We start from the raw sequence: 15,610 nt of genomic DNA on the forward strand, positions 1-15,610 counted from the left end.
TTAAAACACTGATTTATGGACTGTCACTGAGTACATCAGATAAGTCAATATACTAAGAAATACAAAGGAGTCAAATATCTGTGTCCTGCCAGTTTTACCCATATTGCTTTTGAGCATTTAGAGCCAGGAACATACAAACCACACTGCGTGTCAGGCTGCGTTTCTAACATATACTGCTATTTAAAGCCCAAGTCTCAGACTGAGAAGCAGTTAGCCTCAGCCTCCCAGGTTGAGGCAGAACCAACTTACAGGGGTATCTTCAGTTTTTTACCACAAGGTCGAAGGCCAATCTAGCTGAGCCTACATGGCCATTTTATTTTAATAAAAATCAGATGAAAGTGCATATGACTAGTTATTATTAGCATACTACATAAAAACAGAGGTTGCTGGTTTGACTCCCAGTCAGGGCACATAGGAATAAATAAAAATCAATAAAAACATGTTTTAAAAATTGCATAGCAAAGAATCTAAGAAAAATAAATCTAATAAGATAAGTAGGTCAAGAACTTAGCTCTATGCCAAGAAAATATAAAATGAGAATAGCCGAAACCGGTTTGGCTCAGTGGATAGAGCGTCGGCTTGTGGACTGAAAGGTCCCAGGTTCGATTCCGGTCAAGGGCATGTACCTGGGTTGTGGGCACATCCCCAGTAGGAGATGTGCAGGAGGCAGCTGATCGGTGTTTCTCTCTCATCGATGTTTCTAACTCTCTATCTCTCTCCCTTCCTCTCTGTAAAAAATCAATAAAATATATTTTTTAAAAATAAATAAATAAATAAATAAAATAAAATAAAATGAGAATAAAACTAAATGTACAAAGGTCTTCTAGGAAAAAACAGATTAAAAATGCAAACATCTATACTGACATTATGCTATAAGATTTCCATCTCAAAACTTTAATGGTGCTTATATAGGTTAATCTAGAGTAATAAAGATTATAAATTAATGGTGTCATACAACTTTAAAGAATTATTTTTTTTAATATATTTTATTGATTTTTTACAGAGAGGAAGGGAAAGGGATAGAGAGTTAGAAACATCAATGAGAGAGAAACATCGATCAGCTGCCTCCTGCACACCTCCTATTGGGGATGTGCCCGCAGCCAAGGTACATGCCCTTGACCGGAATCGAACCCGGGACCCTTCATTCCGCAGGCCGACGCTCTATCCACTGAGCCAAACCCGTTAGGGCAGTCATACAACTTTAGAACTAAAAGGAAATTTTAAAGAATCAAAGTTTAAGTGCCTTGCTCAAAATTCCAAAACTGCTCAGTACAAAGAAACATTCTTCACTGGAAAATAGAGCTTCTCATAATTGTTAACCCATATCTCTAAAAACAAGTGAACTATAATGCTCTCAAAAAATCTTCAATCTTTTTTTAGGTTTGGATTACTTTATTTACCACAGGATATACCTTTGTGGGTTACACATGTCTACATAGTATTTGATTAATACATTCATAATTACATTAGAATTACTATTTGTACCTTAAATTTCCTTGCTTTCAAAGACTTTGGATTGTCACTTTAATTGTACTTAATGTCAACTTTTTTAGATTCAGGTTTGTATGAAATTTTATAGAAAATGAATTCTTTTTTGTGTCAAATCAAGCTCAATTTTGTTACTGCAAAACAATTTTCTCTCAACTGCTGATTTTGTAATTTGTCACCCCTGAAAAGAATTTAATTTAACATGGAAGGAAAACAGGATATAAAAATTGTTAGGACACATTGAGCAGAAGGTAGCAGTTTTAAATACAAAATGCACTACTTTGCAATAGCAACTAGCTTACTTTTTTGTCTATGTGTGAAAACCTAATTCAGTACAGTAGATGAAAACTATCTTGGCATTATAGTAAACATTTTTTAATGTTTTTATTGATTTCAGAGAGAGTAAGGGAGAGGGAGACAGAAACATCAATGATGAGAGAATCATTGATTGGGGGCCTCCTGTTAGCCCCATCCTTGGAATCGTGCCCACAACCCAGACATGTGCCCTGACTGGGAATCGAACCGTGACCTCCTGGTTCATGGGTACTCAACCACTGAGCCACACCAGACAGGCTAAACATTTATTTAAAGAAAAGTTTTCCTGTATTTCAGATTACCAAAATAATAGAGGCCACTTTATTAACTAGCAAAATTGCTTTTTATAATATTTTCCCATATATACTACCTTCAATTAAACTACACATCTTGTACCCCAAGGCATCAGACAAGACTGCCCTCCTAATCTACACTATGTTCCATGTTTCCAGGTTCACCTACTCCATTCCAAAATGAAAGGTTCTAAGCCAGTGGTTCTTAACCTTCCTAATGCCGCGACCTTTTAATACAGTTCCTCATGTTGTGGTGACCCCCAATTTCATTGTTACAAATTGAACATAATTAAAGCATAGTGATTAATCAAAAAACAATATGTAATTATATATGTGTTTTCCGATGGTCTTAGGCAACCCCTGTGAAAGGGTCGCGACCCACAGGTTGAGAACCGCTGTCTAAGCTGAAATATTTTTCCAGGTATATTAAGTTTTATATATACTTCCAGAACTCCTTTTTTTTTTTTTTTGAAGTTTTACACAATATTAGACTTTAAAATCTACAGTCCTCCCTCATAAAACTCATAGTATAATAGATCTCAGAATGGTAAGTTAACAATTATAACTCAGCACAATGTAACAAATATTGTGCTGGAAGTAGGTACAAGATGCTGGATAGACCTATATTTTATTCCATATGGAAAGGAAATAGCCTCTCCATATTGAGCATTTAGAGCCAAGAACATATAAATCACACTGCTTGTCAGGGTCCTACATATTTTAATAACAATAAAATCAAAGGATTAAAGAAAGATGTATTTCACCTGGAGGTAAAAAACCAACGGAAGGGATAAAAGTGAGCTTCACACTACAAGGAAACATAGCAAGAGAGCTGAAGTAGTCAGAAAGCTATCCAGAATAAGGTCCCTGATTAGATAAAATCTGTAGAGATTGCCTAGGCTAAATATAAAGTATACCTGAAAACTAAAGCAACACATTGGGGGCATACAACTTGAGAAAGCCAAACTAAAAATTAAGACTTCCATAGAAGGGTAGTAAAGAATAACTATAAGGCAGAATATTCTAGATATTTGACTTCTATATGGAAAACTTCCAATATAAAAACAATACACAAACACAGATGTGAGGATGAAAATAGAGGCTGAAGTGATGTAATTTGATGGAAGGGGCCACAAGCCAAGGAATGAATGCAGGTGGTTTCTAGAAGCTCGAAAGGCAAGGAAACAGATTCACCCCTTGGAGGTGCCAGAAGGAACACAGCCATCATGACATCTTGATTTTAGGACTTCCGACTTAAGAACTGAATAAATTTAATGAAGCTGATGTCTGTCAAAGAGAACTTGGAAAACTGAAGTTTGGATTCATTATTTTTGGATCAAGGCACACCAGATTACTCAAAGAGGAAGAAAACGTTTTAATGGTTTGTCACAAATTTATAAAACTTTACGGGAAGAATTGACTGCAAAAGAAAGGCAAGAAGGCATAAGAAGAATTAACCCTGCACAAAATGAACTTGAGATAACCAATACTCTTCTGAATCAGACAAAGGAAGATGTTGTCTTCTAAAAAGTGAAAGGTGCAGTCAAGAGTAATTTCTTCCAAAAATATTTTATGTTTGTCTGTATTCCATATATATTTGAAATATCAAGGTCCTACATATTTTGATAACAATCAAACCATAGGATTAAAGAAAGACGTATTTCACCTGGGGGAAAAAAACATACAGAAGGGATAAAAGTGAGGAAAACCAACAAGAAATTCATAGAAAGACCTGAAAGGATAAACTTTCCTTTCCTTGTCCATTTCTTTAGCCCCAGTTAGATATCAAGCAAAAGTGACAAGGATTTCAAAAGCAACCTTTCACTAAAAGAACCGCTCTTATACTCAGCATCCTCAGTAAACATAAGATTGACTATTTAAACCCACTAGGTTAAAAATAAAGAGGGCAGCCGAAAACCGGTTTGGCTCAGTGGATAGAGCGTCGGCCTGCGGACTGGAGGGTCCCGGGTTCGATTCCGGTCAGGGGCATGTACCTGGGTTGCGGGCATGTCCCCAGTGGGGGATGTGCAGGAGGCAGCTGATCGATGTTTCTCTCTCATCGATGTTTCTGACTCTCTATCTCTCTCCCTTCCTCTCTGTAAAAAATCAATAAAATATATTTAAAAAAAAAAAATAAAAAAAAAATAAAGAGGGCAGCATGGCCAGTGTGGCTCACTTGACCATGGACCCATGAACCAAGAGGTCGCCTGTTCAATTCCTCTTCAGGGCACATGCCAGGTTGCGTACTTGATCCCCAGAGGGGACGTGCACGAGGCAGCTGTTCGATATTTCTCTCTAGATTTTTCTATTCTCACTCTCTCCTTCTCCCTCTCCCTTTCTCTCTGAAAAAGATCAATAAAAGAATACTAATAATAAATAAATAAAAAAGAACTAATGTGGTTCTGACTTAAACTTAAGTGTATGGAAGAATCACCTGGGAAGCCAAATCCAGATTCCTAAGCACTATCCTCAAAATGAGGATTCCAAAGAAAAGCAAGAATACTGTTAAAAATATGTTGAGACTCATCAGTGTTATATGGTACAGTCCAAAAAGTCAGGTCGAACAACAGGAAAATCGCTGTTTTGGTAGTTCAAGACAAATACAAAAGCACCAAAGCAAATGAACGAAGAAAGGAGTCTTTTCAACAAATGGCGCTAAAACATGCAATAAAGGACTACTGCCCCCCAGTTATGTCAGGCTCCTTCCTACATCTGCCCATCCATTAACCAGGCATGTCAATGTTAACTTCCTAAATTTCAGGTCTGTATGTTCCCTTTACCACTGCTTCATTTAAGAGCTTTATCATCTCATCTGAACTACCACAATAGCCTCAAACCAGTCGCTCTGCCTTCAGACTGTTCTCTACCAACCAATTCCCCTCACTGGCAGTGAAGCGGTCTTATGGTCAATCACTATTCAGCTTACAATCTTTCAGCTATTACCTATTATTCTGAACCTTTTGGAAAAAATTCATAACCTTTCAATAAAATATTTAGGTAAAATTATGAATAGTTTTATATAAGTAGCATGGTTTTCATAATCTAATTAAGTTAAATCACTTACATCAGAAAACAGTTTTCTATCAGCAGCCAGACGTTTAGAGGCCAGAGTCTTGGTGACATGATAGAAGGTAAGTAAAGCTCTGTGCTGTCGAAGATCATCTTGGACTTTCACAGATTCTATAAGAATGGGAATCAGTTCAGGCCACTGTCTGGGACAGTCCAATCGAGCAACTTTGGCAATGAGTACTGCAATCTGAGTTGCAATCTGGAGGGGGAAATTAATCATCAGAAATAAACATATGTATGGGGGGGAAAAGGAGACATATGTACTACTATTTGTATACTTTAAACAAGAAAATAAAATTTTTAAAAAAAGAAATAAACGTAATAAAAGCAATGGATAAGAAATGCATTCATAGTTCAAAGTTACCTTTTTGGTTATTATACATTTGACCAAAATGAATAAAATTTTCACAAAACAACTGCTTAAGACAGTAGTTCTCAAATTGTGGTCTATGGATTTCAGGGTGGGGGGTGGGTGATTTAAATTCCTTCCAGGGTCTGTGAGTTCCTCCCTTTCCCAATAACCTATTTCCTTCATATAACTTCTACCAAAATAATATACTGCAACAGAGTAAATAAAGAAGCAGATATGAAAGTGTAGACATCTTTTTTAAAAATATGTTTTTATTGATTTCAGAGAGGAAGGGAAAGGGAGAAACATCAATGATGAGACTCATTGATCGGCTGCCCCCAACAGGGGATTGAGCTTACAACCCGGGCATGTGCCCTGAGTAAGAATCAAACCGTGACCTCCTGGTTCATAGGTTGATGCTCAACCACTGAGCTACACCGGCAGGCTGGACATCTTTCAAATAGCCAGACACCAAAGAGATATGGAAAAGTACAGAACAATGCAACTCTTCTCATTAGTTTATCTGTTGCTTTGAGAAACAGCTATCGTTCATCTTTTAAATTTCTATTTACATTAAAAGTAATGATTTTATTATTTTTATTTTATACATTTTTTTTAATTTTCAGTTTTAGTTTCTAATACAGTAAATATTAACCCTAATCCTTTAGGGTTTTATTTTGGCAGTGTAAGGAACTTCTAGGATTACAAAGTTTGAGAACCACTGACCTAAGAATAGAAAGGAACATCAAATATTAGGTATTTAAATAATGATATTTGTTCAGATCAGTGTTAATCAAATTCTGACTGACTGAACATCTAAACCAATGACTTTCTAGATCACCCAAACTCTTCCTAATCACCTCCTGACCCAGTAAGAGCTACTCCATTCCTCTCCATCTTCCCTCATCTCCTCAAGAATCTATAAAAGCAATGATACGCTGAGATAAAATTGCATTGAATACATGACCAAATACAGTGTGCTTTGTATCCATAAGCAAAACTTACTTTATTCTTAGAAGAAAAATCCCACTATAAAAGAAAAAAAACTGTATAGTTTACTATAGATCCCTCTCATAGTAAGAACTGAAAATGTGATGGATGAAATAGGCAAAATCGTGAAATCATCCTATAGTATACAAACAGAAGGGTTCATCTAAATCATTAAACTTAACTTCCATGCAGTAAGACTACAAATACAGAGACATTTGCTTTCCATGTTAGCTAAAAAAAACTGAGGAAGTTTAAAATGCATACAAGTATGTCTTAAAATGACTTCTGAGTTTTAAATAATTAATTGTCAAATCTAGCCAAAATTCTTAACAGCTAGAACTGGATCTCAAAATTCAAAAATCAACAGAGAAATGTATATAAACATCACAAATGGACATTATGTAATAGATTTTATTTTTAATGCCCAGTAACAAAATTAGTTTGAAAAAGAAGCAAAAACAGCCGAAACCGGTTTGGCTCAGTGGATAGAGCGTCGGCTTGCGGACTGAAAGGTCCCAGGTTCAGTTCCAATCAAGGGCATGTACCTGGGTTGCGGCACATCCCCAGTAGGAGATGTGCAGGAGGCAGCTGATCGATGTTTCTCTCTCATCGATGTTTCTAACTCTCTATCTCTCTCCCTTCCTCTCTGTAAAAATTCAATAAAATATATTTAAAAAAAAAAAAAAGAAGCAAAAACTATGGAAAGGGAAAGAATAATTAGCATTCATTTTCTCACTAACCTGATTTATTGGTTCATTGAAGTTGGTGATTAGCCCTGCCCGCAATGTAGATTTCTCCTCCTCTGAGAGAGCACTGAAAAAAAATATGTATTTATTATGCAAGAGAATGCTACCTAACAATAAATGCAGGTAAGCACTACTGTGAATTTTAAAAATAAAAAGCTTTTTAAACAAGGTGTCCCTGATTGTTTTGGTAAATAAATAAAATTATTTCCATTGTATGTTGGCACATCAAGTAATTCAAATGCATAAAATTCCTTCAAAATTGAATAAATAAGAAGTACAAAACAGTAAGCCATATAATATAGACAAATCCACAGTAATGAATATAATTTTTCTTTATTTTATTTTTTCCATCACTTTATTCCCCTTTTACTCTACCTCCCTCCTCCCAATCACCACACTGTTGCCTCTATCCATAAATTGTTCCTTTTTTCCCCTTTTTTTGCTTAACCCGTATGAGCCCCCAGCCCCTACCCCAAGCTGTCAGCCTGCACTCTATGAGTATGTCTCTATTTTGCTTGTTAGTTCAGTTTGTTCATTAGGCTGTACATGAGCGAAATATGCAAGTGGTACTTGTCTTTCTCTGACTAGCATATTTCCCTTAGCATAATGAATGTGATATTTTGATGTTTGTTTTTGATGTAAAAATAGTTACAAACAAAAAATATTAATGGTTGGCTAAAAAAGAACCAAAAAACCTGTAAGTAAAAATTAGTTTTCCATTGACTTCTTTTTAAAATCTGATTGCAGTTGTTCTCTGGAGAAAAGGATCAGGTATCAAAGAATGCTTGGGATGGAATACTTACTAGAAATCAACTAGTTTAAAAATCTCTCTTGTACATATCTGGAAAGTATACACACAATACCAATATTCTGACTACACTAGATAGCAAAAGGACAGGCATGGAGAATATTCACTGTATAAGATGGTATGCACTGTATTTTTCTAACTATATGAATGTATTGTTTATTTAAATCTTAAATCCCTCATTTTAAGGTTTTCCATTCTGGCAGATGAATCGTCCCAATAAAACCAGCCATAAAAGTTGTAGAGAATTAAAAACAAGTTATAAAGCATCTGTTAAGATGAACTGTGTCCCCCAAAAAAGACATCTTCAAGTGCTAACTTCAAAAACCTGACTGTGACCTTATTTGGAAACTGGGATTTTACAGATGTGTAATCCAGCTAAAATGAGGTTATACTGGATTAGGGTGGCCCTAATCTAAGCACTGGTGCCCTTTCCAAGGAGAGGAAATTTGGACAAAGACACAGAGGAAACATGTGAGAAGTCTATGTGACGATAGAGGCAGACATCAGAGTGATGCACCTTCAAGCAAGGAACACCAAGTATTGCAGACCACAACCGGAAACTAAAAATACACAAGGAAGGATTCTTTCCTAAAGCTTGTATCTTAATATATACCAGAAGAGATAGCTTGAGATTTAACTTCTTAATACCATACAATAACACTATTAATTTGTAAAATTTAAAGTAAATTCCAGTTTTGAATTCTTTATGTGAAAGTACAATCTGAAATATGTAATCATAATTTACTCTCCCTTACAGTCATTTTAAATGACTACTTATACTCATTATAACCATATTCTTCATATAACCAGTATAAAATCAATTTTAGGAATCATCTAAAATATAACTGAACACAACAGTAGAAAAATTTGTGCTGCTGCACTGTTTCCAATAAATCAAAAATACAGTTTCTTATCACTAAATACTGTCTCTCAAAATTATGAATTTATTTTAAAATAAGTTTGCTTTACACTACTATATCTTAAGTGCAGCCTTAAAAAATTCTAGTTGCTTCCAATATTATTCAAGGGCATATTTTATAAGCACTTTGAAATAGACAAGTTTTTTTTAAGGCCTTATAAATATAGGAGCTATGGTGCCATCTACTGGAAAACAAAGGCTGTTACTTCTTCAGCAAGGTTCACTATTTTCTATCAAATAAATTCCAGAGTCATGTCTGCATTTCCTGTCCATCAATTATATAACATGTAATTAATTATTAAGAGACATATGTTCATTTAACCACCTACAGAGCAATTACAACTGAATCTGATGAGATTAGAAATGTATACTATCCCATTCCCACTGCAAAGGAAATTATGCAAAAGAAACTGGAATTAACATCTAGTTGGCTCAGAATTGACCTGGGATTTCCTTCTCAATGACTTTTTTTCAAAATTCTAACCTCAACTTCTTTAAAAATAAAACACAAATAAACACTTTTTTTTCCAATATGAATTATTCAACTCGGCCTTTGTTCTGTGCTCATCAAATTTGAGATCCTCGAAAGCAGGCCAACAAGAAAGCCATGCATACACCTGCCCATAATAAAAAAAAGTCATGGGAAAAAGCAATAATATGGATATTGATTATTGATTTGTAATTAACTAAATAGAATACTTTTCTTCTTTAATAAGTAATACATTTATTTTTCATTTAAGTATTAAAAAAAAAATTTCACAAATTTGCAAGTCATCCTAACATAGGGACCATGCTAATCTGCTCAGCATTGTTCCAATTTTAATACGTGGGCAGCTGAAGTAAGCACAAACTCATTCTTTTACGTAAAGAATGAAGATTAGCCCTAACCGGTTTGGCTCAGTGGATAGAGCGTCGGCCTGCGGAATGAAGGGTCCCAGGTTCGATTCCGGTCAAGGGCACGTACCTTGGTTGCAGGCACATCCCCAGTAGGGGGTGTGCAGGAGGCAGCTGATCGATGTTTCTCTCTCATCGATGTTTCTAACTCTCTATTCCCTCTCCCTTCTTCTCTGTAAAAAAATAAATAAAATATATTTTTTTTTAAAAAAGAATGAAGATTAACAGATATACTCCAATACTTCCCTGAATTTAAAAAGGATTACTGCACTGAGAGGGGGAGAGTGATGAAACTTACTGAGGTGCTACACGTCTCCAGTAACGATCAATTCCATTTTTAAAATACAGCACAGCAAGCCACCTTACATTAACATCCAAATCGTGATTTGTGAAAATATTCTGTAAATTAAAAAAACATAGTATTAGAATAAACATGTAAGTTAAAAGTATAATATACAAGAAAATATGAATAGATTTTTAAAATTAGTTTCATTTAAATTATATCACTACATATATCATATTATTTTCTAAATACCTACAGTTCAATTCATATAAGAAAGTAGAATGCTCAGTAGAATGCTAATTGTTTAAGCTTAGTAATGTATACGTGGAGATTCATTACATTATTCTATTCTTAAGTATGTTTATTTGTTAATAAACGTAAAACAAAATAAACCTCATTATATATCACAATCTACACACACAAAAATCATCGAAATAAAAAAATAAAAATAGAGCCATTGACAACATAAATTCAAAGATTCTAAGGAGTGAAAGCCCTTGGGTTATTAATAAATGATATGAAATAAATTATTTGAAAGTATTCTCATTAAAACAGGTGTGTTTACAAATTGTTTGATAGCAAAACATTTTTAAGTTATATAAATGCAGATGTGATGTAATTTCAACTTAAAATTAACCAACACTCAAAAAATCTGCTTACTGTGTTAATACAGATAATCCTCATTTTTCACAGTAGTGGGAGACCTTAATAATGACTGTGTAAGCTAAACCATGTAACATTATTTTAATAATAAAAGAGGAAATTATCATGTTCTGTGATCTTTAAATTTTTTATCAAAAAATTAAAATTGTTATAAAAATGTGTAATGACAGTTATAAATGTATCTATACTAATAAAAGGGTAATATGCTAATTAGGCTGGGAGACCTTCCAGGAGACCTCCTGGACATTCTTCTGGACAAAGCCATGGTGGTGGGGCCGAGGTAGAGGTGGTTAGAGGCCAAGAGGGGAGGGCAGTTGTGGGTGATCAGGCTGGTGGGGGGCGGGGTCGATGGGGGTAAGCAGACCAGCAGGGGGGCCAGTTGGGGGCAAGCATGCCGTCAGTGGGGGTCAGTTGGAGGTGATCAGGACAGTGGGGGGGGGGGAGGAACAGTTTGAAGTGAGCAGGCCAGCAGGGGGGCAGTTGGGGGGGAGCAGACTGGCAAGGGAGGCAGTTGGGGATGAGCACACTGGCACAGGGGACAGTTGGGGGCAAGCAGGCCAGTAGGCAGAGTGGTTAGGGGCAATCAGGCAGGTGAGTGGTTAGGAGCCAGCAGTCCCAGATTGCAAGAGGAATGTCCGACTGTCGGTTTAGGCCCAATCCCTGTAAACCAGCAGTAGAACATCCTTCCAGGGGTCCCAGATTGGAGAGGGTGCAGGCCGGGCTGAGGAACACCCCTCTTCCCCGCGCACGAATTTCGTGCACCAGGCCACTAGTATGAAAATAGAAAGAACAGTAAAAATAATATTTACATTGTAATTTAAAACATCACAGAACTTCCAGTCAAGATGGCAAGGTAGGTAAATGCAGTACCCAAATCCTCCCACACCACATCATTAGTGAAACCTTCTAAGCAGACCCTACCAATATCCTATTTATTCACTCATCAACAAACATTTCTTAAACACTTTCAAAGAGCCATGTCCTGAATTAGTAAATGGCAGTGCAATGGTAGACAACCATTTGGATCAGTTTCACTAACTAATCCACCAATACAAGTGGGTTTTTAAAAGTTAATATAATGGTGTCTGAACAACTTACCAGCAGCACTGAATAGAAGCCTGGCTGTGTTTCCCATTGTTTCAACTGCTCCTCTGCTGGTTTTAAGAGAGCAGTATCTTGACTAGTGGCCTGTGTTAAGACCTGAAGAACAACAGTGCTGGCACTATTGAGATCCATGGAAACCTGGAAATGATAAATTAACATACTTGAATGTACATTATACACAAAATATTAACAGAAACAGAGAAAGAGCTTCAATGTTCTGAATTCCTCCTATACTTCAATCATCCACCTCCTTCTTCATGTTTCTATCTATCCTATGTATCACCCATACTTACTTAAAATTTCCATAATTCAATTCAAGCCAGCTAAAATAAAGTTCAAGTTTTAAAATAACAGCCAATATCTGAGCATATATTATATGCCAAATATTATATGAAGGTTTTATTCATTTACATATTCCTAATACTAATTCTGTGTGGCGGGTAGGGAAGTAAAAGATCCGAGACTTTACCTTTCCATGGTCACAATTTTATCTTCTCTTTATTATATTCCTCCCTTTATCCCCCCTATGCTCTCTTCCACCTCCACCCACCCAACAACTGCCCACTCCACCCCCCAACGTCACAATTTATTAAGTGGTAGTGCTGGACTTGAATACCAAAGCCACACCAGTCTTAATCAGTATCTAACACTGACTGACTCCCTTGAGTGACAGGACTGCTCTCTAAAGCAGCGGACACCAACTGGTGGTCCAAAAGGTTAGCGACCACTGGTCTAAAGCATCTCTGTAGTCCCAGAAGCCCAATAAGACACACAATATATGCTTAATAAATATCTGCTGAATAAAGAAAAGTGAACAACAAATGACAAGTGCTGGCAAGGATGTGGAGAAAAAGGAACCTTCGTGCACTGCTGGTGGGAATGCAGATTGGTACAGCCACTGTGGAGAACAGTATGGAGTTTCCTCAAAAAATTAAAAATGGAACTCCCATTTGACCCAGTAATCCCACTTCTAGGAATATATCCCAAGAAATCAGAAACACCAACCAGAAAGGATATATGCACCCCTATGTTCATAGCAGCACAATTTACCATAGCTAAGATTTGGAAACAGTCTAAGTGCCCATCAGCAGATGAGTGAATTAAAAACCTGTGGTACATCTACACAATGGAATATTGTAGATATTTACGCTGCAGTAAAAAAGAAGGAATTTGCCGAAACCGGTTTGGCTCAGTGGATAGAGCGTCGGCCTGCGGACTGAAGGGTCCCAGGTTCGATTCTGGTCAAGGGCATGTACTTGGGTTGCGGGCACATCCCCGGTGTGGGGTGTGCAGGAGGCAGCTGATCGATGTTTCTCTCTCATCGATGTTTCTGACTCTCTGTCTCTCTCCCTTTCTCTCTGTAAAAAAATCAATAAAATATATTAAAAAAAAAAAAAAAGAAGGAATTCTTACCATTTGCAACAGCATGGATGGACATGGAGAGCATTATGCTAAGAGAAATAAGCCAGTGGGAGAAAGATAAATATCACATGATCTCACTCATTTGTGGAATATAATAAACAACACAAACTAATGAACAAAAATAGATCCAGAGACAGAGAAGCGTCAAACAGACCGTCAAACTTCAGAGGGAAGGCAAGGGAAGGTGGGGCAGGGTTAAGAGATCAATCAGAGGGCATGTACGCATGTATATAAGCATAACCAATGGACACAGACACTAGGGGGGTGAGGGCATGTGCTGGAGGATGGGGGTGGCCCGGGAGAGGACAATGGGGGAAAAACATATGTGGTACTTTAAACCAGCAGTCGCCAACTGGTGGTCGGTGAGGTCCGAAAGATTGGCAACCACTGCTTTAAACAATAAAGAATTAAAACATTAAATTAAAAAAGAGAAAAGTGACCATTTTTGAACAATCAAGTACTTCACACTGAACCACATGGCAGCTAATTAACTGATTTGTTTCATCCTGGAGGATTAAGGTGGGAAGCAGAGAAAAGATCGTGAAAACAAACTGTGAAAAATAAGTTCCGAAAATAACAGTTGGAACCCAGAGCACATTTCCCCCCACAGAAGCACTACTATGAGTGGTTCAGATAATAGGGCTGTTAGGCCCAAGAAACAACCATCTTTCATAACTTCTACTGGAAACATTTCTAAGCACTAATCAACTTATAAGGGAAGCTCTAAGCAGCAATCAGTTCCTAAACTGCAGATTAAATGCATCATCAAAAAGAACTTAATTCAGGAATGACAGACCTATAATGGATTATTAAAAACACCACATAAATAAATCTTAGTAAATGTTTTAAAGATCCCAAACAAATCTATAAGAGCAAATCTGACAAGTGGACTAATACCACTTTTATCGAGGAAGAACGTACAGCTATAGGAGAGCTTCCCAGGTCGTGTAGCAAACTAGTACATGGCAGAGTGAGGCCCATAACCAGCTCTCTATTCCTACTATCACACGGAATGGCCTCACCACACCACCCGACTCCCAAACACCCACAAACCTACCATATTCTCCCAGAGTAGGTTCCGAAAGAAACTCTCAAAAAGATCTCTGAATCCATCAGAAACCTAAAAAGATCACATTCAATATCCATACAGTACTTAACTGGGGAATTCTCTTAAAAGGACAGTGATGGCAACAAAGAACAGGGAGAGCAATGTATAGAATCATTCAAATGTAACAGTGTGGAAATAAACTTCATTTGAGTTAAAAGATAGATGACTACCAATGCCCCCTAGAATTAGCATGCAGAAATATAATAGGGTTTCTACTGCTATTTGCACCTAGTATTGAAGCAGACATAACCAGTCTCCAAAAGAGAACTGAGTGATAAAGAAAGGTGGTGGAGGAAGAAAATAACAGGAGGGAGAGGACGGAGAAATCAAGAGCAGACAGACAGACATAACTAACTTGTGGGAATGGCTAAATGTAATTTCTCAAAGGACTTGCCAGGGTCTTCACAGAGATCGTCATCAGGTACACCAGAGGGCCATCGAAGCTAGTCTCTCCCAGTGGAAGCACTGTTACGTCTCCTCTGTGTAGAGGTCTATGTGTAGTAAGAAAAATCTTCTACATATGTTAAAGGAATGTATCCTTTTCCTTTCAGCGTTCCTATCAATTACCAACCCCCTTAGGACAACCAAGCAAACAGCAAGATTAAATTTATCTAAGTTTTTTAATTGATAATGTAAACAATGAGGTTGATTTGATTTTTCATTAATTTGTACAGTTTCAAAACCATGAGAGAAGAAACATTGCCTCTATTTTATTGGCTACAGAAGAGAATTACTCAAAATCTGAACTCTTCTCTAAGAACAATAGAAAAGGAGGTGAAAATTAAAAGGGCAGGCATTTTGTACTTCTCTCTATAGTACTTCACAATTGAGTCAGTTCAGTTTATTCATTAGTAGGTTTATTCTATTCTTTGATTCTATAGAAATCTAAACAAACTAGCAATATGTGAAAGAGCCTATAAATACTCATGCCTGTTACTGGACTTTCTAGGCTTGTTTCTGTAAGATACTCCCCCAATTCTGAAATCTAAAGATATATACATGTGCCTGTAGTTGAAAACTTACCATTTTCATTAAAAGAAACACAGACAAGGAAACTCAGCACCTCTGCCTGCCACCAACAAACAGATTGGCTGCTTCCTGCAAGCCCTCTACTGGGGATTGAGCCTGCAACCCGGGCATGTGCCCTTGACAGGAATTG

At 36.8% G+C, this 15,610-nt stretch overlaps 1 protein-coding gene and 1 non-coding gene across 7 annotated transcripts in view; both read right to left on the bottom strand.

Annotated features, from left to right (window-relative positions):
* IPO11 (importin 11) overlaps nt 1-15,610 on the bottom strand; it is a 146,052-nt gene that overhangs the window by 120,274 nt on the left and 10,168 nt on the right. For all 6 annotated transcript variants that reach the window (XR_009452671.1, XR_009452672.1, XM_059694549.1 and 3 more), the window contains exons 2-5: nt 11,916-12,059; nt 10,170-10,270; nt 7,245-7,317; nt 5,161-5,364 (exon numbers count right to left, since the gene is read on the bottom strand). Coding sequence is in view for 4 of the 6 variants with exons in the window: in XM_059694549.1 (XP_059550532.1) it covers nt 5,161-5,364; nt 7,245-7,317; nt 10,170-10,270; nt 11,916-12,053 (516 nt within the window). In the remaining 2 variants the exon portion in view is untranslated. The remainder of the gene's footprint in view (nt 1-5,160; nt 5,365-7,244; nt 7,318-10,169; nt 10,271-11,915; nt 12,060-15,610) is intronic.
* On the bottom strand, nt 9,718-9,824 carry LOC132233933 (U6 spliceosomal RNA). The gene has a single exon (XR_009452783.1). It is a non-coding gene; the product is annotated as a U6 spliceosomal RNA (small nuclear RNA).

This window comes from Myotis daubentonii, chromosome 4, assembly GCF_963259705.1.
Source record: "Myotis daubentonii chromosome 4, mMyoDau2.1, whole genome shotgun sequence".
Classification (NCBI taxonomy): Eukaryota; Metazoa; Chordata; class Mammalia; order Chiroptera; family Vespertilionidae; genus Myotis; species Myotis daubentonii.